The sequence below is a fragment of the Falco punctatus genome (genome assembly GCF_963210335.1).
Source record: "Falco punctatus genome assembly, chromosome: 6".
Lineage (NCBI taxonomy): Eukaryota > Metazoa > Chordata > Aves > Falconiformes > Falconidae > Falco > Falco punctatus.
This window is the reverse complement of record NC_137585.1, coordinates 36,790,004-36,814,631: the sequence shown is the minus strand read 5'-3', so window position 1 is coordinate 36,814,631 and position 24,628 is coordinate 36,790,004. Positions and strand designations below refer to the sequence as shown.

The following is a 24,628-nucleotide window of genomic DNA, read 5'->3' as shown; positions in this document are numbered from 1 at the left end:
CACACCACTAGGTCTCTAAAATGTCTTTTAATTAATACAAGAAATCTTTTGCTTGTTGTTCCTTTTCCTCCCTCTCCCCTCCAGCTCTTACATGAGCAGATAAACCAGCTGAATTTCTCCCCTCTTTCACAACTTCCCAATCTTTCATACCGCATGGTACCATCACAAACTTAGGAATGAAGAGAGCAAGAGCCCACAGCACAGGTTGGGAAAGTTCCTCATATCACTGAAACAGTAAGGTAGGAAAAGAAGAATCTGAGGAAGCCACACAGCTTCACAAGAGCATCTTGAAGCCATATGGTTGCAAGGCATCGTGGGAACAGGAAAACTCCAGGGTAGACACCAACACTGTCAAAATCACAGCAGGGCAGCTGGCACTAGGACATCCCACTGCAGCAGAGGCTGCATCCCAGCACAGTAGCTGCAGTCTTGCAGAGCTACTCATTCCCATCTCCTCAGCCTCTGAAGGATTGAAAGGAAGGGCAGGTAATTTATCTTCACTGACCTCTTTTTGGCTTTCATCCAAAATGCAGCATAAGTACTGTTCTGACTTCAGTTCCACTACAAGCCGCACCAGAACTAGGCAGGAGAAACAGGATCAGTAATTCACACACTAGAGCATTCACAATCCATCTTCCACAGGGCCTTAGCAGACGAGCGAGCAAAGAGCTTAGAAATTAAACAAGCGCAGAGGTGCTGAGAGAGCAGGCTAATATCGGCATTCCCAGCACTATTACTTCTGATAGCCCAGCCCAAGTTCTCTGCAACAACATTACAGCAGCCCTGTTCTAGCTGCACTACAAACCATGCATGGAAACTAACTGCAAGAGACAAACTGAGCGTCAGGACACCAAGTAAACATAAGGAACTAGGAAGGGAAGGAAGCAAAGCCCTACCTTAAAAGCATAAAAAAATTCTGGTAATTTCATACAGCAGGCTTCCTACAGTATGAAAATTGGCCTTTAAAAACACAGCTTTCCAGAAAAGATATGAGAACTGAAACTGCTGAGTATCCTTAGATGCAGCCTGAGAGCTCCTCCTCCAGCTGCTACTGTCCCTGAGTTAAGAGTGCAGTCTATCAGCCATTCCTCCCCACTGCAGTTAGCCCATATACCTTGCCAGAAAGCAAGGCCCCAAGTCACCTTTGTGGTACTGTTCACCTCCATGAATAACCAGCTGTTATTCCTGGTTCACTGCAACTTTAAGAACTTTGTCTGCTCTGTCCCAGTAGGAGGAATCAAATAACTGTGTTTACCAGACACTGGCTGCACATCACCTGGGGTTTTCCTGACAAAATCACAAGGGAGTTGCCTGATGCTGGCAGGCTGCCTCTGCCTCCACACATGTACCAGTGGACCAGTTTCAGGAAGCAAAGCCCCTCTTCTGGTATATTTAGAACCTGGGCACCTGAATGTTCAGCAGTTAAGTTTTGACAGTAGCCCCCTTACTGTGACACTTGTGCAGAGCATTGTTCCACAGGATTTAGTAAGGCTGTCTTGGATGTATCTTGGTGTCATGGCATGACTCATTTGAAAAACACGCTCCTTTGATTTGTATTCTAGGAAAGCATCAAAAAAAGAAATACCAGAGACTTCTGGGTTCGCCATCTCTTGCTATATCCAGGGCAATACTGGAGGTTTACCTAATAGGAGACCTACTTTAGCTAAAGAGCCACACATCTCAGCAGAGGCATGTCTTGAGACAGGTGATTTATAGATGGTTTAATGGCCCTTTCTTGCCTTGAACTCTCAGAATCTCTAAAAACTTTCGAGAGTTGGTAACACTAATTTAAAATTCCTCTGAGAGCATCCATCTCTCAACAGACTGGGAACATGACAGAAAGACTTCTCACCTTTTCAACACCATTTCAAGCAAGTGCCTGAAAAGTGACACCCCTCTGGAAGGAGTTGGTCACATCCCCTTTCATTTTTCATGGCTGGACAGGAAGAAATCATTGCATTCCTAACACCACTAGACTCAGCAGAGATGCCCAAGGTTAACTGGACTGCAGAGATTCATTAGTCAGCCATGCAGATGCTTCCTTCATATTTCAAATTAAGGACTGTTCAGAAAGCAGCACCTGCAGCCTGTACAGCTAAATCCCAAATAATCACTGTCCCAAGGAGAAAGCAGTAGATTCCAAAGCTCACTGAAGCTTACAGGAAAATTTCCATTTACTTTGAGCCTTTGGTCAGGTCCAAAGATGCCAAAGATCAGGCATTGTTTACCACTGTTACCCACCTGACACTAAATTCATGGCACACATAGAATCTGTGAAAGAAATGCTAAATATTTAAATCTGCATGCACTCCCCTGCCCCCAAATATTGGAATAGTCTGCTCATCACTGTTGCCTTGATAAAAAAAAGATGTTCTTCCCAATTCAAGCAGTGTAGAAGCTGAGCATCTCGCTATCGTTATCAGACAAGACAGAGCCTTGTCACAAACTGTCAGTAATTGAGACATGGCATGTGCCTCTCACCTTCCACGAATAGGTCCAGGGCACTGCTGTCTTCCACAGTGTGCAACAGCCCTAAAAGGTAAACGACAATCAGTCATGGAACTCATTCCTGCTTGTGATCATCAGTGCCTTCTTATAAAAAGAGCTACAGGGTTTTCTTCAGAACTGCTTTGTTTTCCCTGCTTCACACAACGCCAGCCTGACTTTGTCAGAGGGAGGTGGATACTCTCAGGGAGGATCACAAAAGGTGTCTCCATAAGCAGGACACAGGGATATGAAGGTATAGATACTTTATAGTTGAAGTCAATGGCTCCACCTATGTAAGTAAATATGTAACTGCTGCCATCATCACATCTCACTGCATATATCCGATATTAGACAGCTGAAACAACACCCCAGAATGACAGAAGTTAGAGCCCAGCTGTGAGCTGTCCTTTCTGTCTTCTATTCATACCAACTACCATGAACAGTATTCTCCCTCCCCAGTACTGAAAATCCCTAGACCAAATTTGAACACTAGGTTTAAAGCATATGGAAACTATTCCAACGTCAAATTGAACCGGAAGGCATCACTTCACAAGTCACTTGTACAACGAAAGCGTAAGATTGGGTATATCAAGAGTCTCACTCTACTACACCACACCAGACGAGAAACTCTACCTCCCAGCTCCTTCCAACTTCAGGTACCTACATCATCAGGCATCTGGCTCAGACCCCGACTTCTGACACACTAAACCACTTGTTTCAACATATCCAATCAAACTACCTCCCCTCCAGAGACTCCATGACCTCTCAGAAATTTGACCAAACAAAGCAGCATTATGACATTGCAGCTGAATAAATTACTTATTTCCTGTGCCTCATCTGCCCAATCCTCGGTAATTTCCTTACACTTTGGAAAAGATGTGCATACAGCATTAGCGAATGTTGCAATATTAGGTGCATGAAATTCAGGATTACCTGAAATTCACCATCTCCTAGTACGTAACACTCCACACTGCACCTCTGTTCTCTTAACCTTCTTTTTTTCTGCCTGTGCCTATCCTGATATTCTCTCTCCAAAACCAAATATATCTTCATGAATTAACACTTCCTCCACAGCATTACTCAAACCTTCCGGGGTCCTTCTTACACTCTTGCACCAAATGATCCTTGATTCATTCAAGCTATATCCAAAATGTACATGTCATGGTTTGTAGCCCCAGGTTTAGACTAGGATTCCAGTTTCACACAGTGTAGGACCACACTGGTCATAAGCACCACTCCCTCCACACCTGTATAGGATTACGTGCACAGACAGCATTCTGTAAAAATTGAGAGCAATGGAGAAAACTAAACCTGGGCAAAGTTCTGTTTCCAGCAAAGCTGCTTCCAAAATTCTGGGAAATCAACTGGGAAAACACCATTTCAACTATTTGGTGCGTCAAGGCAGGGGAAGTGGCTTGTAAGTCACTTTCCCCCAAAGAACAAGAATTATCTGCCATGTGCAAATGAGATCATGGAATTAAAGGAATCCAGTGTACTTGCTCTCTAAAGGCACTTGCACTCACACCTTCCATCTTTTTCTGCTTTACTGTTCCCTCATTTAGGCCATGATTTCTTCTCCATGAAGATTTTAGACATTTCAAAGACCTTGCCTACAACATCGCTATGGAAACAAAAACCAGTAAGAGATGTTCAAGATCAGAGACTGTTACTGGAAAGGCACTTTCTGCCATCCCACTGAACACTATTCCGCTGTGAGGCTGACCCACCAGGAAGCAGCAGGTATACAATCCTATGGCTACAAGGATTTCTAGAAACGTAAAGTGATGGTGTGTAAAAAAGGCTACGTAGACTTGTATTTTGCACGTTTCATATTAAACCCTGCAACGCCCTTTTAAGCTCACGCTTTCATTTCTGTATGAATCTTCATATAACACTGCAGTTCAGCAAGCTGAGATAGCACTGAAGCACGAGCCTAGAATGGAGGGCATTCAGGGAGGAGTCATACACCAGGCGCTCCCCGTTCTCCAGAAAGGCTTTACAGATACGTCGAGATACCCTGGGAAATTGCAGGAGCTTTACGAACACACCAATCCTGCTCCTTGGGGAATAAGGAAATTAATTAAACTAATCTAAATCAAATGACAGGCAGTTTTCCACAGGGAATAATCACACAGCTAACACAGAATGGTGGAAGTATGGCACAGGGCACCTCAATGTTTGGGGGTTTCTTTGTGGTTTTTTTTTTACTTCAAATGCGGAGAAACTTCGCACGTACACATCTGTCCAAAAAAAAAAAAAAAAAAAGTGACTGCCCTCTCCGCGGCGCTGCACAGGGCCACAGCAAAGCTCTTACCAAGGAGAGTCCCTATCAAGTGACGGCAGAGCCTCTCGTCCGGCGCCAGCAGCTGGACGACGGGCAGCGCCTGCCGGGCCAGGGCGTCGCGGAGTCGGCACAGCGCGTGCCTCCTGCGCACCAGCTGCCGAGCGGAGACAACGAACCGCCGTCAGGCGGCGGCCCAGCCACCCCGCCGCCCCGGGGGACACGGCGCCACCGGGCCCCACAGCGAGAGGGGACACCCGCCCGCTCCCCAGGCCCACGTCCAGCGTGGGAGAGGGGCCGGCGGCCGTGAGGGGCCCGCGGCCGCAGCCAGCTCTGCCCGGGAAGGGGGGACGGCGGGACAGGCGCTGCCCACCGAGGCGCTGCCGTCGCTCAGGGTCTCCACAGCGCAGGCGAGGCAGAGCGACGGGTGGAGCGGCAGGGCCCAGCGCGCCCCGTGCTCGCCGCAGGGTATCTCGCCCGCCGCCGCCATCACCGCCTACCGCCGCGCCCTGCGCATGCGCGGGGCACCAGCCCGGGGCAGCGACGTTCCCTGCCCTCCGCCCGCCCTGCAATCCCCTGGGCGGCGGCCTGAGGAGCCCGCGCCGCCCCCCCTCCCCTTTCCCGCAGAGCTGCAGGCTGTTACGGGGCCTGCCGCAGCCCGACCCCGGCCGCTCAGGAGCGCTGCCCCTCGTGAAGTGCTGCCGCACGGCGTGCGCGCCCCCGGCGGCGGTAAGCGGCCCGGGACTGCAGCGCTTGGCTCGGCAGAGGAGGAGTGAACTGGGGGGCGGGAAGTCTCGGCGCCCCTGCAGCTGCGTGCCGCGTTACGGCGCGCGCCGCCGCCCCGCCTGCCTAGCGTTCCGTGCGGCCCTACCACGGCGGCGCGGAGGGGCCCTGAGCGCCCGCCCCGCCCCGCCCCTGGCCCCGCCCCCGGGCTCTCGGCCGCCTGACTTCCGGCGGCGCGCGGCAGCGCTTCCCGCCCCCTCCCCTTCAGCGCACTCGGGCTGAGAGCAGCGACCGCGCCGCGCCGCCGGGCCAGGCCGCGGCCATGGTGAGCGGAGTCGGGCACCGGCCTCTTCTCAGGGGGCGCCGCGGGGCCTCGGAGGAGCCGTCTTCCCCAGCTGGGCAGCACGTGGAGGCCCGGCGGGCAGGGCTGCGGGCGGTTGCGGGCCCCGCAGGGAGGGAGCGGCGGGGGCTGGCGGGGGGGGGGGGCACCCGGCGGCGGGGGACTCGGTGGCTTGGCCCGGCGGGGAGCGGGAGCATGTGCTTGGCTGGCGGGGGGCGGCCGGGTAGGGCCGCAGCTGCAGCTGCGTGCGAGAGCGGGCGGCGGAGCATCGCGGCGTGGGGCTGGGCTGGCCGGGTGCGGGGCGCCTGCCAGGCCGGGAGCTGCAGAAACGGCGGTTCTGCCGGTGCCGATCGTTAGGGCCGCTCGTAACATCGTCGCTGTTCCGCTACGCCATCGATCTTAACGTTCAGAAATTACCCGTAGTTTGCGGAAATAAACCTGATATGTGCTTTTTCTCGGGATTTCTTTAAAATTTGCGTCTTACCTTGCTATGCAGTGAAATGTTTCATGTACGCAATACATATAGTATCCGTGGTAGCAAATGCCTGAAGAGTGCACTGTAGGTTTGGCTGCTGGTGGTTTGTAGGGTGTAAATTGGCCGTCCACATGAGTAGAGATACTCTTTACTTTGAATACGAGAAGAATCTCTTTAGAAATAAAATGCAGCAGTGTTTCTAGTATGTGCAGAGCAGATGAGAATAGTGATGTGACTCCAACAGTCAATATATGTGGTGAGCGTGATGCCTGCATAGTGTTGTTCTGGACAAAGCCCCCTTTGCTCCTGTTGTAATACTCTTTACTCTTTCCCCTCTAGAGTGAGGCAGAAGTGAATCCCAAAGCTTACCCACTGGCTGATGCACAGCTCACCAAAACGCTACTGGATCTTGTGCAGCAGTCCTGCAACTATAAGCAACTACGCAAGGGAGCCAATGAAGGTGAGATCTGTGTTGCAGTGTGCTAGAAAGCATAGCGAGGATTTTATGAAAAGCTGTAGCTAGAGATCATGTTTTCTCTCTAGCTCTAGACCACTAATTGTATATAATGTAGCGTTTGCAATTGTCTTGTCTCCTTGCTCCTTCTAGCCTGCTTAAGCAATATTCAGGGACAGAACTAAGCTGTGATCATTTCAACACCTCTATGCAGTTCTAGCAGATGCTCAGACTGTGTTCCTGGTGTGTGTCCTGTGATCATGCAGGCTTTAGTGGTGTGGCAGTAGGATTTGGGTTTGAGGGTACCTCTAGTGCAACCTGCTCAGAGCATGGCTGCTTTCACAAAATGGATCAGGTTGCCTGGGGCTTTGCCTAGTCAAACTTTAAAAAATATACCACTCAGTCCCTAAGGATAGAAATTCTACAATCTGTCAGGACACATGATCTCATGGCTTAAACCCCTCTCATAAAGGCAGGGTATAAAATTCGAGCACATCCTCTGAATCTCCCTGAGGCAACAGTCAGTCTGCAACTTGCCCTTTTTACTGTGCACTCACAAGGACAGTCTGGCTTAATCTTCTTTGCGATACCCTTGAAGTGATAGAATACAGCAGCCCTCTCTCCTTCAGGCTAAACAAGCCCAGCTCCCTCTGTCTCCCCTCGTCTGTGGTGCGCCCCAGCCCCCAACCCACCAGCAGTCCTGGGCTGGCCTCGCTCTCTTGTCAGTCTCTGCTGTGCTTGAGGGAAGTGCTGGGCACAGGACCCCAGATGCAACCCTGTGAATAACCTCCTCCCTGGACCTATAGCTGCCGCTTTCCTTTGGCCTGTCTTCATGCTACCACTAGATCTTCTTGCTCATAGCAATTTCAACATCTCCTAAAGTTGTTTTTCACTATATGTGCCTTCCAGAAGGACACAAACTTACTCTTCAGTTTCTTTTACAGCCACCAAAACACTGAACCGAGGGATAGCAGAGTTCATTGTGATGGCAGCAGATGCAGAGCCCTTGGAAATCATCCTGCACCTCCCTCTTCTCTGCGAGGACAAGAATGTACCTTACGTGTTTGTACGCTCCAAGCAAGCCCTGGGCCGGGCATGTGGTGTTTCCCGGCCTGTCATCGCCTGCTCCATCACCATCAAGGAGGGATCACAGCTAAAGCCTCAGATCCAGTCTGTCCAGCAAGCTATAGAAAGACTGTTGGTCTAAATGCCCCTAAGTTTGTGTGTGGAATAGGAAAGTTGAAGTCAGGGGAAATTAATGTCTAGCTTCAGTTGAGATTATAGTTTTGATATCAGTGTTTCATTTAAAAACACTGCATCTTTGTTTAATAATGGCTTAATTCTTAGTGTTTCTGCCTCTCCTCCCCCCCTCTTTTCTATTATTACATTCAACACATTCATTCTAATTGTATTTCTTCTTGAAAAGTGATTGTACAACTGTATTTCCTATTTGATGTTGAAAAGAAAGGGAAAAAAAAAATCCCCACCTTATTTCTGTCTGCCTGCTCAGGGCTTTTTTAACCCACCCAATCAGCTGCCTCTGCGTTGCAGTATTTCTGCTAAGCTTCAGTCTCTAACAGGTGTGAATAAGTGTTTCTGAATGGTTTTGTCTACTGAGGATAAGGCATGTCGGTTCTCCACAGTGTGTGCCTGCAGACTGCTGGGATTGTTGCTTTAAGTGATGGAGCAGCATAGACCATGTACAAGGCAGGCAGCAGCTACTGTGTAGCAGCGGATGGATCCAAGATCAGTATATATAGCACAACCCTTTTTTCTTCTTGAAACCAGACAAAAGACTTCTGTAAGAGGTATGGGGAGCAGGAATCTTGCGGCAGTGTACAAGAGGAAATCTATTTTGCTTATTTTTAAATACTGACTTTTTAAGAAAAATAAAATTGCTGACAAAGCCAAATGTAATTGTCATTCCCTTGGGGAAGGCTTTTCAACTAACTGAAGTGTTCCTACTTGTAAAACTAAACCGCTCAGAGATTGCTTAAAGGTTAGTGCAGTGGTTCATACTCCTTCAGTTTTCTTTGCATGGACTGCTTCACTGAGCTTGGACTTCCTAGGGAATTTAAGTACAAAACACGTGATCGAGAGGAGCCTAATGTGGCTGACAAGTACCCTACATCTTGCCAATACTTTTTATAATTATCTCATGCTTTTAGGAAAGCTACTGTACTGTAGTCACCTGGCTGAAGATGAACCCTCTAAGTCAGGGGCAAGACAAAAGGAATCAAGTCATTTTTTCAGATAAATCAACCTGTGTCTCAAGAAAAGAATGCTAGATAATCTCATGTTCTGGAAAAGTATGAAGCACCACCAGCATTCTGGATTAGTGCTGGTTTTATGGAGCTAGTTTGGTTTAATGCATGTTGTACAGTAAATCTACTTACTGCTCTGTGCAGAAGAGTAAACCTCTGTATTGGAATGGGTCATATCAAGCCTGTGTTCTATTGCAGGATACCAGAGCAAAGCTAGCATGGAAAGACCAATAGATACAGTAGCAGAAGGGAAAAGAAGTTGTTTCCAGAGACACTAACTTTGTACCTTTAGTAAGTACCTCCCAAGCAGATGAAATCAGATCATGAAAGACTGAAGACAAATCATGTCTGTATTTTTTAAGTGGCTGACAACAGTAATATCCTTGCCAAGGTGAACCCAATACAAAGATTTTAGAATCTTTTTATTTGTATGAGGTTTAGAAAAGCTGCTGTTCCCTTCTACTGATGCTGACTGTTGAGCTGGTGTGTTTAAAACCACAACTTTGCAAAGGATTTGCCATATTGTACCATGCCAAGACAGCTGATTTAAGACAGCACACAGAGCAGAAATAAAGGATTCTTGAGCAAGAAAAACTGTCTGATTTTCTGCTCTGAAGTCTTCCATCACCATCCCTTTTAAACTTCTGCTTAATGTGATAGTCTGCTATTAAAAAAAAAAAAAAAAAAAGCCAGGAGGAAAATCAAATAACCTAGGACAAAGGTGCCACAATCATCCAAAGCCTGGAACATGCTGTGCCTGGGGGTTAGCAAGCCAAGAGAAGTTAACAAGGACATCTGGGGAATGAAATTCAGAATTAAGGACAGGGTAGCCTCACTATTTTATTGCATTTGATTCAAGCCTCACAGAGCCAAGTATTTACAGTAACTTCTTTGCCAAAGGGCAAAATAAATTGATCACTTAGACAAATTTTTATTAAAAATAAATACTATGATGGAGGCTGACTAGAAGTATAATAGACTATATAGCTTCAATACTGCAGAGCTCAACGTGGGCTAGCTGCTCTTTGAAGAGTTGTGGAGGTGGAAGCGAGCAACACACTGGCACCACTAGGGTGGTCACTGTGCCAAGAGTGGTCACAGCTGGCTCTGATACATGCGCCATGCTACAGCACCAGCACAACATTAATATATAACTTAATTCTTAAATAAGTTGCCTAATAGTTTGTGTGCCAAACACAGGAATCCCTAAACGCTAAAAACACCACACAGACCAAAATGGATGCCACTGTGTTTGCATCCTATAGAAAGTTACAGTTTAGCTAAACAACTAGTACTGTTTCCTAGAGCAAGGGCAATGACTGTTGGTTTTAGTCATCTTGCACTGCAAGACAGGTGGAGCATGCCAGGGGTGGAAGCTTAAAAATGAAAACATAGCTCCAGATTCAACCTCCATAAGTATGATTAAAAAGATAAAAATACTGACCACAACTTGCTGGTTTTCTGTTTCTAAAGCACAGATTTAAGGACAGAAGCCTGCACAATAACTCATATTTGCTACAGAGGTGGAAAAGCTCTATCCCATCTCAAATTTAATTGGGTAAAATGCTTGCAGCCTTCCAGGAAACTTCCTCCCACCCGTTTTTTAAACCAGTTTCTGCTAATACCATTTAAAAATGGAAGACCTGGCTGTGCAACTTTGTGAAGAGGCTGCTTCCCAGTAATGATTTTCTCTTTTATGATCTGCTGGTAATCTTTATAAAGCTAATGGTGGCAAAGAACCCAATTTTATTACAAGTACTTATACTGACTGGTTGTTTTGGAGCATAGGAGAGTGATACACCACGCTTATACCAGGGGTCCTCAAACTACAGCCCCCCAGGGTCCTCAATCAAGCCCCCGGTATTTACAGAACCCCCTGCCACCCCCCCGCTGCCGGGGGTTGTGGGGGGAAACCAAGCAGCTGCAGATGACTTCCTGCCACTTAATCCGCACACCAGCCCGTTTAAAAAGTTTGAGGACCCCTTCTTATACCCCCTGTTAGCACACAGACTTGACTTGCTGCTTGAATTCACATGGTGCCATGCACACAGATCATTGTTTTCTTACTTACATTGAATTGAATTTTGCTGTCTTTGTGATGCAAAGATCATATAGACAGTGTTACAAAGCAGGAAGTCCAAAATAACTTTTATTAAGAAACCAGGAAGACACAATGTGTTCACTTGCAGTGGGTGACCTGAGTTAGCAGGGAATTTAATTCTGCCTTTGGCTACTGCAAACAGAATCCAACTTTGCAGAGATGTTTGACAATTAAGAGGAAAAAGGTTCTCCACTGCTACATTCAGCAACATTTAATCACCTTTCCCTCCATAGCAAGATTAAACAGACACAGCCTCCACCTAAGACAACCAAAACTTTAAGCAGATAGAAGTCAACCAGGGCCTTCTGCTCCTGCTTAGTGCTCATTAAAGTATTCAGTTAATGTATCCATGAGCTCCTGCTTCTTCCCATCACCCTTCAGCCCATAAAGTCTGCATGCATCCTTCAGAACAGGTACAGTGAGCTTGCCTAGAGTGCCCTTCTGCACGTGACTCCGCAGCTCATCTTTTGAGACTTCTACCTTGGGCCTCTTCTCAGTCTGACTATCAGAAGCTAGAAAGATAAATTTTAGATCACCAAGATTTTAAAAAGTTTCTTAATAGAAAGACATCAACGTTTCTCATACGTAACACAGTTAATGGCCATTACCACATGCTACTTTTAACAGCTACTTCCACATTCACAGACCTATTATCCATATTTTGCTTTAAGAAGCAGGTGTCACTCACTAAGTCAGTCATGTAGTGTTTCATTGATAGGAGTGATCTCAAACTCAAGTATGAAACTTGGTGTTCTGATGAAAAGATGACCCCCAAAGGAAACTTTTAAAGGATTCTCACTGAGACAGCAGAATGCAATGATTCCACAGGGAGCTCAGCTAACTGACACTCCCACTTTATGCAGTTTCATAGACTCCCAAACCACCCATGTACTTGAACATTACTTGGACATGTAGCCCTAAAGACACCCATCTTGGACTTGCTAAACAGCCCATGCATAAAAGTCTGTCCCCTCACCAACACAAACTGAAAGCATGAATGATTTTACTACTCTGTCATAAAAAGCAAGATATTAAAAAAAAAAAAAAAGGTACTTTGCAATCATTTACCCACATTGCTTCTTATACTTCACTATGCAGTTTCTCGTTCCAGCTGTTCTCCAACTGGATACCATAGTATTCATTCTCTACTCCCCAAGAATCACCACTGGATATAAATTATATCTCCACAATTAATTGTGGAGATGAGCAAAGAGAGTTGTTGCACAAGTGGCTTCCATAAACTATGAGACAAACTGAAAACACAGAAGCTTCTAAACTGAATATGGACACCACATTGTGTGTCTGCACCACTATTACTGACCTTGTTTTCGTTTTGCAGCCTTCCCATCAGGATTGTAGTCAGGGGGATAAACCAGCTGCTTGAACTCCTCTACCAGGTTGCCCAGCCTGTGGTTCATCTCTTCAGCTTTTGGCACTGGCAAAAGAAAAAGATTTGACCTCTCAAAAACAGAGTGTTCACAGGACAGTCTGAACAAGGCCATCACCAGATACAATTGCACTTCTGTAATAACTAACGTGCAAGCATCTTGCAAATATGCAAATTGCAAAGACCTATGTTATGATATTCACAAATGAAAAATTTACAGCTCTTGGTAATATCAACAGTTTGTATTGTACATATGTAATGGACTTGCATATACCCCTGAAGAGGAAATACATATGTGCAGAACAAAACTGACACAGTGGAAGTGATGTAGAATGTCTGCTACGTGACTGCACTGTTAGCCAGGTCTAATCTCAGACATCTAAAATACAACATTACTACCTAAGGTTGTGAGTAGCTTGTGGCAGAACAACTTGTTTCTGTCATGAGTTTGTATGATATCTAGCACAGAGACCTATATTATTTGTTAGGTATCACTTCAGAAGAGACAAATAGTTACTCTAACAGAATTCCTGCACTACAACATAATTTTAATAAAAGGAACTTCCCCTTCCGGAGCAGGTTTCTGTCCTTTGACAAGATATTCTTACCTAGAAACTCTTGCAGCTGTTAAAAGAAAAATTCACACAGACGTGGGTACCACTGGGCTTGCAACTCAGATTGGGCCACCCCCTCAGTGAGTGGCAGAGAACAAAGGGATACAGCACAGCTTATATACACTTATCAAATCATTAGTCAATGTCCAAAGTTTTTAGAAGTTTCCTTTAGTCTTCTCAGTTCTACGAATCCACCACTTGAACCTGTCCCAGTTGATTCCTCTATTCAGTTCCAGCCTCTGCCTCAGTTCCAAGATCCTCCTCAGATCATGATCTTCTTTCTGCCTGCTTTAACTCACACAATCCTTCAAGCACGCTTAGTCTTTGAAAAGCAATTCCTATCCACATATACTGATTTTTCTAAAAAAGCACCTGCATTTCTGAGAGCACCTGTGTATACAAATTGATGATCTATTGTTTCTCTGTTCTCCCACTGATTAACTTGACTAAGTTTTAAACCAGCCTTGGATTAGAGCTATACAAGGGATGAAGCCTGGTTCTGCCATTTAGCAGCTTCAGCACTTCAAATTTCTTAATTCAAAATACACTTCCTTTAACAACAGCCACAAGATGGCATCATTGCCCCCTAGCAGAATAATTCCCCAAGTAATTCTGCCTGTTTCTCAGACTGAAATATTAATTAGACTCTTAAAGAGAGGAATTTCAGAGAAAACATTTGTCACCATAGAAAAAAGGTGATTCGATTTTAATTTTGGAGGGTAAAGTGAACAATTTTTCCTCTATTTAAAAAGTGACAGCATTAGAAAGTAAGGTTTCAGTATTTCAGAATGGATGCACCCAGTATTCTACATCTTGGAACTGCACACAACTGAAATACTTTTTAAAAGACATTTGGGTTTGTAGTAGCATATCTCTGACTTAGAACAAAGTCAAGAGCCCTCTACCCCACCTCCCTTCGCACCCACCAATAATTCTCACTTGTAAGATCCTCGGCTTGTTCTGGTTCCATCATATCCAGTGCCAAAGCCTCCAGATTCCTGAAGTGCTGCTGCAAAACTGGGTTCTCAAAGCTGTCAGTCCTGTCAAGAAACCCCCAAAATGTCAATGCCAAGACAACACACGACACACAACATCTACCACCAACTTATTTCAAAGTAAAACTTCCCTCTTCCCCACAAAACAACCCATCTTAGCAGAACTGCTTTTCTTCTTTTCAGTTTCCCTGCTGAATCACTATCCTGTCATGGATCAACTGCATTAGGAAGCTGTGTGAGAGTTAATTGAGACAGTGGCATTCTACTTTAATAATAACAAAGTTGTTTGTACCCCCAATCTGTGTAAACTGTACATGCATTTACTTTATCCATGCATAATTATTTCACAATTCTTATGCTACTTTCCATATACCTAGGAAAAAAACCTCCCATAAAAACCAATAACATTTATCCAGGCTATAATGAAAAAGGCCTAACTATTCCCTCTAAAAGTGTCTAATTTAAACAATCCAGGTCTGATCTGCAATAGATTGGCAGAACCACAATAAAATGTGATACCACTGCAACAAATGACAACAGCCCAGAGAACAAGAGCAATTCCACAAAGAACTCCAGAACGTGCTACATAAAGCATGTGGTTCCTGGGTATCCAGAATGATTAATAACAAAGATTGGACAAAGCTACTGCAAAGGGAAGCAGTTTGAATCAAAATACATCAAAATCTCACCCTGTGGACACCACAGCTGAACAACATGTACAATAGAGGAAGCAACAGCATTGTGCTTTCTTCCCCCTGCGTGCTATTTATCTCTACCTGTATTTGAATCGTAGCTTTTGAATTATTTCTTTCATTTTGTCCACTTGCTCTCGACTGGCTGGCACCTTTTCTGTAAAATCAACATTCCGTTTGTCATCTGCATATGGTAGGAAAATTATGTGGAAACCTACACAGAAGAGAGGGAGCAGGAGAAGTTATACAGAACCACGGCCTCGAAACAGTAATTCATGGGAAAGACCAAGATGCTCATTATCTAGATCTGATGACTCCAGCTATTTTGTTGTAAACAGCAGCTGTCCATAATACTTCCTAGCACCTACAGCATGACATTCAGTCCCAATCTCAATGTATATAACCAACATCACTAATGGCGTTTTGAAAGAGATTAGAATCAAATGCATAGCTAAGAGCTGGATACTTGTAACTCACTTTTTATGCGAGAGTTAAACTTGTCTATATTTCTCATATCCAGTGAGATGGGCTTGAAAAAGGCTCGTTTGAAATTAAGTTAATGCCCACATGTTATTTCTGAAATGCTTTAGTTCATACACAAGCAGCGTTATTTCCCTACTTCACATTCTCCCAGAAGAGGATTTTCCAGTTAAAGAGGTGAGAAAATGCAAAAGAGCAAGAGTCTGCCTTTGCTGCCTAATCGTTCCCCACGAAGCTGATAAGGTGTGAGGCTCAGAGCGTGAGGTTTTTTTATTTAATATCATAAAATGTATCCAAGGATACAATAAAATGCAGGGAAAAACATGCTTTCTAGTCAGCAAACAGGAAAAAAAATGGCTTTTAACTTTTAGGTCAGTTACTTGAATCTTCTAAAAAGACACAGGAAGCAGAGAAAATACTGTAGCCATGTTATACCTGAGCAAGCACTGATGCAACTGGGATTTAAAAAAAAAAATTCAACACCAGATGCTTACAATGACAAAACTGAAGAAAAAGGATGTTGAAAAGCACTCTCCTCAGTTTTGAGGGGAGCAGCACTAACAATATTTCCATGCAATACAAGGCACTATTATGTTGTCAGCAGACTACATCCAATCATGCAAGGAAAGGCAGCATCTCTTCCCATACCTGGAGGGGCTAACTGCACTTTCTGCTCATCCACCTCTTCCTCCTGAGGAACCAGGGCCACAAAGCGAGGAGGAGTGTTTCGGCGGGCAGTGTATCTGCACAGTACCATCACCTCTCTCTCCAAGCATTTCATCAATAAGGCATTAAATAGTGTTGTACTGCCTGCAAAGTAAAAACTGCATTGGTAAGATTAACAGTTTTGCTCCTTTGTTCAGGAATGTAACCCTAGATATTACAGTTTCAAACCCTGTGAGTTCTTTGAAATGCTTGCAATAAATATCGCAGAAGTAAAAAGCAACTTTTGGAAGCAGGAGCCCCTTGAAAATGACAGTATTAGTGTCTCTCCTGACCACAGCAGTGAGTTCTGGTGAAAGAAATGAAATCACTAGCATCAAGGAAATATGGTTGAAAATTGGTAAAAGATATCTACAAAGCCTCTTTCTGGTCTGGTGGGACTTTATAGCAGCAGCACATCATAGGACCTTTTTGCAGAAGTAACACTAAAAATTCAGTCTGCAGTATTCCTCTAGAGGCACACATTTGCTTTGTATTCTATGGTGGTCAGGAAAAGACTGACATATAGGTAAGGTGTTTGACTCAGGAAACTGCAAAGCTGGATAAGCTAGTGTAAAAATTCTTCTTTAGTCAGACGCTGCAAAGCATCCGGTCATAACTCAGCTCTTTATCCACCAGCAGACTGAGGTGCTAGAGCTTCTTCTCTACTATTGCAGTTTTGGATGGATTAATACTGTATTTTTATGTAAGCAGACTTACATATACACATAAAAAGTCCTAAGCATCCTCTCCTTCTTTACAAGTCCAAAAAGTGCTGCTAATTCAACCATGCTTCTCGAGTATTATGTTTCCACTCCTAGCTGGTATGGACTTAAAAATAGCAATTACCTTCACTGGTTTGGGGTTTGTTGTTTTGTTGTTGGTTTTTTGTTTTTTAACACCTTCACCTTTTTGTCAGGTACCAGGATCCTTCACTTCCATGAATGACAAAATCAAATTATTCTGGGACTACACCTGCATAGTTTGATTAGCTGCTACTGATGATGGAAGCAACATGAATCCCAATCTGCTCTTCTGTTACTGAAGAAAACAAGAACTAACTGCAGCTGAGAGGGGCAAAAAGAGTTAATTCTACACTTTTTAACATTAGCAAGTTTTTAAGTTGGTCAAAGATTCTACACCCAGTGATCTTCACTCAAACACACTATGGATCAGCTGGTTACCCTAATGCAAGGTGGTGAATCTTCTCTTGCCACCTTTACTTACCACTGACTAGGGACTCATCAGGATAGATGAACTGGGAGGGCTTGATATGGTGGTGCTGTTTTAGCATTGAAAGTGGTTTGAAGCCAATCAGAAATAAGCCCGGAGAATCAAACCGTTTTAATTCTTCTGTTTCCTCTTTCTCCAGCACAATCTGGCGGTTTCCATATGTCTAAACCAGGGAAGAGCAGATAGTAGGGCTGCCAGCATAAAAAATTGCAGTGGGGGTGGGGGGTGCAAGGAGGAAGAGTATGCAATTGCTGTGTTCCACTAGAGGGTTATAGACATGAGAGAAAACTCTCATCATTAGGGCACACTGACTGCAAGTCACAGTCTGTGACCATTATCACAAGCGAAAGTCTACCTGGACATTAGCCAAATGCACTTTCTTAAGACACTGGTTAAGCCCTGGCACAGAGAGTCTGCCACATCTCATCCTTGGAGTTCTTCAGAGCTGTCCCAAACAAACTCTGAGCAACCCGATCTGGTTTTGTGAGTCTTGGTCTGGGCTGGGTAGGACCAGACATTTTCAGAGGTCCCATTTGATTCTAAACTTGCTTCAGCAGATGCACATCAGCTACCTGCTCCCGGCAGAAACAGTGACTGAGAAACAACGCTTTTGAAGCATTACTCATACATCAGAAAACCAAAAACATACTGTAATCCAGATGCTGAAGTGAGACATCAGGGCTTAATGCTCAGCTTTCTCTTCATCTCCTGTACTTTATTTCAAGAAACTAATGTCCAGTATAAATAAACTTAATATTTAATCTTAAGACAACAATTTTAAGAACTTTTAGCATGGTAGGACAAGCAAAGTGTGCTTCTGACAATATACCTAGCAACCACATATCCTGCTTTGAAGTAAGGCTGTGCCTGAACAGAACATGATTTTCAGACTACATCAGCCAAACTATCCAGCAGGAAGGCAAAGCAAAGAACAAAATAACAAAAACCAAAAGGTAATGTGCCTTTTTTTTTTTTTTTCATTTGGAAAAGAGCTCCAGCTCCCCTCACCCCATGATTCACAGTTGCATACTTAATAAAACAGACTAAATCTGTTCCTAATGAATCAAAAGGTAACACCAGCAGCAATAGCACAAGACCACATAAGGTCAGGCTCTGACAACCTGGTTCTGCCTTACAGTAAGAAGTGACCTGTGGTCCCGAGTGCACTTCCACCAGTGGATATGCTTTCCCTTGACAGTCATGCCAGAGAAACAACCCACTCTCACTCTGCATAGTTTATAAAGTGACCAGGCCATCCCCAGGGGCATACAGATGTAAGTATTTCTGCATCTGATCTTGAAAGTGAAGTACAAACAAAAGCAGCAGGAGAATCAGCATCTTCCCTCACCCCCAGTCACAGAAACAGGAAAAAGCAGGCACACAATCAATACATTACCTGAGCCCTTTTTGTGTCACTAGGCAGGAGCAAGCTGCCTGTTTTTCTGTTAAACATCCTTGTTTTTGTTTTAACTGGTTCATTAGTTTCCCGATAAAGCTTCACTGGATATGGCTTATAAGCTTTCTGAACAAGGTTGTAAACACCAACAGAAAGCAACAGATCTTTGTTCAGATACAGATTTAACCTGCGTAAAAAAGCAGATACAGACTTGAGACTTCCAAAAGATCACTGTTGCAAAAGAAAGCCATCTCCTCAAATAACTTATTTTCTCTGACCTCCTCCTATTCTCCTCCCCCAAAATCACATGTATCTCTGGAAACATACTATTACTTGATTCATAATCTCACTTGTACAAAAACATTATTGGAATACTGACATTTCTGGTCATAAAAATTATTTGAACACAAACAATTTACCATATTTCTTCCACTTTTTTTCACTCTGATGGGCAACTATGCTCAAGCAGAGCACAGGACAACTTTACTTTTGGGCACCCCACTTGTGCTTAATGCATTGTGACCTCTGAATTCACACAGCTGTTCACACAGAAGACAAAAATTCCCAAAAGAACTCCATCAAGCCAAACAATATCACAATTTAAGAAAAAAAATAATCAGAAGTTAGAGAAAAATTCAGAAGCAAAGGTTTAAAATTGGAAGTTATCTCCCAGTTCTGAGAGCAAAAGAGTGAATGTTACTTCCTTTCCTCTAAAAGCTATCATGAGACTCCTTCTCCTTAACTATTACAAAACTTGAGGAACATTCACATAAGAGAAAAATAAAGCTGTGAGCAGGAGCAAGAATACCAGTGACAGCAGATTAGGCTGGGATTTTTTTTAACCTATATTAAAAAAACACTAGGCTGTGAAGTTCATTCCTTACTGTGTTTCCACATCATTCTACTATGAACTCACTCATCAAAAAAACCCCCAACTGTTACGGAGTACATAGAAAGTATTTTTGGAACTATGTGCTTTGTCAAGATCCCTCTAATCTCTCTGTAAGTATCTCTAATGTTTCAGTAGGAGATCAGAAATATCAAGGCTGTGTGACAAGTGCCTAGACAGACAGGTCACATAGCTATTTAATAATAGGCCAAAATACCTACCAGTCACGTTGAGATAAAATTTTTCTAAGTTAACACTAGTAAGAAGAGCCTCATTTCAATCAGATCTCACTATAAACTATTTTACATGTTTATGCCATTTTTTGAAAAATGATCATTCCTGGCCAAGCTCGGCACAGGAGACGTCATGCAGGGGAAGAAAGGAGGCCCTGCTTCACTCTCCACTCTTCTCATCCACCAAGGACAAATATCCTTGGAAGCTATGGAAGAAACACTGATCTTGGACTAAGGAATTAAGACAGGATTGTAAGCACTAATGTCTTTGTGGACCAATCATTCCAGAAAAAGGGAGGTGAGATGCAGTCTAAAAATAACATCAGGTGCCTCCACTGAATGAAATACAGTAACTATAGGCACAAACCTGACTAAAGTTCGTTTCCTTGTCTCCTTTGCTCGTACTTTCTTCATGAGATGTTCTAGTTTCGCTGACTCCTCAGGCTGGATTCCAAGGTCCTCATCATCTGCTATGTTTATGATATCCCTGTAGAACAAAGAGATATCAAACCCTCCAGGCTTCTTCAAGTGCATCAAGTCCAGGATGATACCTAGCAACAAAGAGATAGGAAGAGGATCACAGAAACTGCTTTTTTCTTACATCAAAACGTTTCTCAGCACTTTCAGATTTCTCTATCTAAGCAAAAAATTTAAGCAGGAAAAAGCTGCAAACTCTCATCTGCACCAGATGTGAAATTTCCTAGGGAAAGAGGCAAAAGACTTTCTTAACTTCAGTTGAAACAACGTAGCATAGAAAATGTTTCTTCCCTAATTAAGAATCTGGACAACCTTGTGTATGAAACTGCTCTGACAAGCTCCTGTGAAACAAAATCTTATCTCAGGCACAGAGGGAAGTAATCAGTTCAGAAATTCCCCTTTCCCAGTTACAAGGGCTAATGGATTAAGGAAACCTCACAGCTTCTAGAACCAGCATATTTGCTGAACTCCAAGAACAGTGGTTCTCTCAGATATGTAGTTGAAGTAATGGAGCATTTGCTCCCTAGTCTCTGAGCTCAGGTTGCTGTTCTGCAGCTAATTCAAAATGGAGCCATTAAAGTAATTTTCCTTTTGTGTTAACTTGGTGTTATTATTCCCTTCCTGGAAAATGGTGGAACAATGAAATAAAGTACAGTTTGTTTTTCATGGTACTCTCAAATCCTGATTTACACTATTAGAGTAGAAAAAGAGATCCTAGAAAATAACTGTTAGTCGCTGGATACCAGATTGGATAACAGATTTTTCAAATTTAGATTAGATACCAAATTTCTAATTTAGAAAACTTCAGAAAGATTCCCCACTCCCGATGTTTTTACATTCTTTTTGTATCACAAATTTACAATGCAGTTAACATCTGCTGCAAGGATACTTCACTTTTATTCTGCCTGAAATTAAAGGGGAAAATAATGACCTGTGTCTCTCAGATCACCAGCTCTGGTCCTGGCCAGCTTGGCTTTAGCACTGTCATTGGCATGAGGGTCATCCTCATTGGTGAAGAGCATGATCCTTTTGTGGCTCAGTCTGACTTGGACATCACTGAAGAGATTAGAGCAGGCCCAGAGTGCTTCACCCAGTGAATAGTCGGCATTGTGGCCAAAGGTCTCATGGAAAAGTGTTTGTCCTTTGTCTCCCCTGTATTGGTCCAGCTCTAGAACACGCTTTGCACCTAAGGGGGATAACAGCATTCATATACATTGGAAATACAGAAGTAGTACCTTCTTCTAAATATGCACCAAGGACCCCTTGCAGTTGACATCCAAGTAATGTCCCCCTAGCACCTCTGTGACGATGCCCTTCCAACACATGGCTGAGAAAATTGTTCAGCATAGCCTAACACTTGCAATATTGCAAACCGGTTACCACTTGAAAGCACCTGCTAGGGCCAAGAGAACACAAAGTGCCCTACCACCAATGTGGGGCTCTTCCATCTGGGGGAGGGAAACATGCAGAGATTAAAGTATCGCAAACCCTCTACACAGAAAGGACAAGTGCTCAGCAGGAAAGGCAGCAACGGCACCCACTGCAGAAGGTGCCACCAGAGAAAGGAGAGGAGCCTGAAATACATGCTGTATCTCCATGGCACACTGGGAAATCGGAGAATCCCTCCTGCTCCCTTGCCCCTCATGTCAGAGAGAATCAACCTAGAGGTCAGACAGAGCCCACAGATCACTACATGGAGCACAGCAACATTTAGGGCAGGCGTCAACAGCCTGTTTAAAGCCCAGTGGATTACTCCAGCCCAACTGTGACTGTTTTTCCCACCTGTCTAACAGCAGCTTCTGTTTCCTCCCATAATTACGAAGGAAGACAAGCTTTCATTTTTCAGCTACTGCATTCTGCATAGCTTCTTCCTTTATCCTTCACTCAAATTCTATAGCACTTTTGAAATCTCACCTGAAAATGTCTTTCCCTCCCATTTAGTATTTTATTTTCATGTCCTCAGCTGTCATTTAATTAATAGCATGAATGTTTATCATTACATACTACATAGTAACTAACTATAGTATTTCTTACTTCTCCAGAGCACACTGCTCTCCAGGGGCAGCAAATAAGACAGTTACCTTCCTATTTAACAACAACTACCTTTCATCTGCACTGTCTTTATCAGCATGGCCAAGTTGCCACCTCTAACACAAGGTAACAGGCAAGCAGGGAAGGAAGAGGAAAAAGGATGACTGACAAGCTTAAGGTACAGACTGCCAGAAAACAGGTAAGAACCTAAGGCAGTCTTGTCAGGTCCCTGTCATAATTAATTCTGAAACTAGGACAAGGCAGTTCTTTCAGGAGAACCCCATGTGTTATTAAATCTGCACCTCCTAGTTAAGAAAATGAAATAAAACCTCCTCAGAGATAAAGGCTGTTATTAAAAGCTACAGACAAAATCCTTCCCAAGACTCTCCACTGACAGAACTTGCCACCATTAGGCATGCACTCTTAGCACTCCATCTACACCTGTTCCAATTCAACAACTGGCACTCATTATCAAGCAGATGCTAGGTAATTCTAAGAAATTCCAAGAAAAAGGAAGTGCTAAATTCAAGAATTGCGAAACTTATTATGAAAATAAGAGACAGAACACCCCAAACAGGCTAACATATTGGACAACCTGTTCTAGCTGACCCCGTTAGAGCAGGCGGGTTGGACAAGATGACCTCCAGAAATCCCACTCAATCTCTGCCATTCTGTGATACTCTCCATCAGCTGGAATCCATGGTACCTTAGCATGTACACGCACTTTTCAGAAGTGCGGCAGACACATGACGGGCTTTCAAGAGTTCTGTTGAGATCCTCTTAGGTTTAGCAGACAGCAGGTGAACCACCATGATGATACAGAAGAAAAGACATAGAAAAGTGACCTGAACCAACTATAACAGAAAAAGCTACACCCCAACTAAGTTTCTAAGCTTTCAGTAAACTTCTGAACCTACCCTTGCCCTCGCATCTCAGTAACAGGAACTTTATCTGACAGTTTTCTGTTTTCAGACAGGCCAGTTACTGAAAATGCTACTAGACAGACTTCCTTACTCCATCTTTCTACATAACCTTCATACCGCTCTACTGTCTTTACCTGGATTGTCCAGCTCCTGAAGAACATAGATGTGCTTGAAATCTGCAGAGTTCTTGTTCTTTTCTGTACCATAGAACACAACACTTAACAAGTCCCTGTCACTACTAATAATCTTGCTGGTATACACATTCCGGATGCACTGAAAAAAAAATGCACACAGGTCGAAACATGAAGAAATCAGTTGCAGTAAAGGTGCAAAAGTTTTGTCTTTAGCAATCAGCAATTTATACAACTACACTCCAGCAAACAGATGAACCATAACGAATGCTTTAAGATAAATTTCACCAGAAGAAACAATTTGCAATCTTGTCTTTCGAGAGATTCTTTTCAGTACACTGCCTTAGACATTTTTCAGCAATATTCCCTTCCTACAAGCAAGACCAACGAAATGAACATTTCTTACACCACCCTGAACGCAGACCGATCGCTCATTCTGTAAACGTTTCCCTCACCACACTCTGGACTTGGCCCACCAGGCAAGATCTTTCCAAACCCGCAGCCATTCGGCAATCCCAGTTGCTCGAGTTTCCCAGTGACCTGACACCAACAGATCAGGCAGAGCAGCCCGGCAGCCACACCCCCGGCGGAGCCACGGATCCCCGAGGGCCTGCAAAGCCCCCTGAGGGCCTGCAAAGCCCCCCGAGGCTCCCTCAGCGCCTCACCTGGATGGTCATGTCGAAGGGAGTCACGCCGTCTCCGTCAGGGTCAAACATGGCCTCGGAGCCATCCACTAAAAAAATGAGGCTATCCCGGCCTGAGAACCTGCAGTCCCCTACGGAACGGGGGGAAACCGTTACAGCAGCGGCCTGCTCCGCCCGCTGGCCCCGGGGAGCAGCGGGCCCTGGGCTGCCCTCGGTGAAGGGGGGCTGGACCCTTACCGACCGCCTCAGCCCTCTCTTCCTCCTCCTGCTGCTCCTGCTCCTCCTCCTCCTCCGGCCCCTCGCTCCGGTAGTAGGACACCCACTCCGACATGGCTCTCAGCGTGGCGCCAGGCGCAACGGCCACGGAAGTGCAGGCGGGGAGGGGGGGGAAGGGCGGCCCGTGCTCGCCCCGGCCGCGCGAGCCGGCCCCGCCCGCTCCCACCTGCGCTCAACCAACCCCGTCGGCCGCGCGCCACTGCCTGCGCTCACTAGAAGACCCGCCTCCCAAGGTAACTCTGACCAATGGAGACAAGAAGGTCGCCGCGCGTGCCCCTCCCGCGGGAAGCCACGCCTCTCCTCGGCGAGGATTGGTTGCGGCGAGGAAAAGAAGGCGGGAGCTCTCCCCGCCTTGCGTGTGGCTCCGGTTCGCAAGCCGGAAGAGGCACCGAGCTTCAGC

At 44.7% G+C, this 24,628-nt stretch overlaps 3 protein-coding genes across 4 annotated transcripts in view; 1 reads left to right on the top strand and 2 right to left on the bottom strand.

Moving 5' to 3' along the window:
• The window catches only part of MEI1 (meiotic double-stranded break formation protein 1), a 35,241-nt gene extending 29,720 nt beyond the window's left edge, over window positions 1–5,521 (bottom strand). The window contains exons 1-5 of the mRNA XM_080391624.1: window positions 5,142–5,521; window positions 4,802–4,925; window positions 2,482–2,532; window positions 2,242–2,271; window positions 506–579 (exon numbers count right to left, since the gene is read on the bottom strand). Coding sequence (XP_080247750.1) covers window positions 506–579; window positions 2,242–2,271; window positions 2,482–2,532; window positions 4,802–4,925; window positions 5,142–5,258 — 396 coding nt within the window. The 5' untranslated portion in view covers window positions 5,259–5,521. The remainder of the gene's footprint in view (window positions 1–505; window positions 580–2,241; window positions 2,272–2,481; window positions 2,533–4,801; window positions 4,926–5,141) is intronic.
• Window positions 5,522–5,668: 147 nt separating this feature from the next.
• On the top strand, window positions 5,669–8,672 carry SNU13 (small nuclear ribonucleoprotein 13). The gene is made up of 3 exons (XM_080393080.1): window positions 5,669–5,816; window positions 6,646–6,766; window positions 7,705–8,672. Exons 1-3 carry the CDS (start codon window positions 5,814–5,816, stop codon window positions 7,965–7,967), a joined length of 387 nt encoding a protein of 128 aa, XP_080249206.1. The 5' UTR covers window positions 5,669–5,813; the 3' UTR covers window positions 7,968–8,672.
• Window positions 8,673–11,145: 2,473 nt separating this feature from the next.
• XRCC6 (X-ray repair cross complementing 6) lies at window positions 11,146–24,392 on the bottom strand. 2 transcript variants are annotated; one of them, XM_080393048.1, is made up of 12 exons: window positions 24,190–24,391; window positions 23,974–24,083; window positions 23,312–23,450; window positions 21,155–21,409; window positions 20,114–20,297; window positions 18,625–18,811; window positions 17,223–17,391; window positions 15,942–16,103; window positions 14,898–15,027; window positions 14,066–14,166; window positions 12,447–12,560; window positions 11,146–11,637 (listed from the first exon to the last, which is right to left on the bottom strand). In XM_080393048.1, exons 1-12 carry the CDS (start codon window positions 24,281–24,283, stop codon window positions 11,441–11,443), a joined length of 1,842 nt encoding a protein of 613 aa, XP_080249174.1. In that variant the 5' UTR covers window positions 24,284–24,391; the 3' UTR covers window positions 11,146–11,440. The 2 variants fall into 2 exon arrangements, 1 of the variants encoding a protein (XP_080249174.1); XR_013929031.1 differs by having other exon boundaries at window positions 11,498–11,637; window positions 14,053–14,166; window positions 24,190–24,392.
• Window positions 24,393–24,628: the final 236 nt, after the last annotated feature.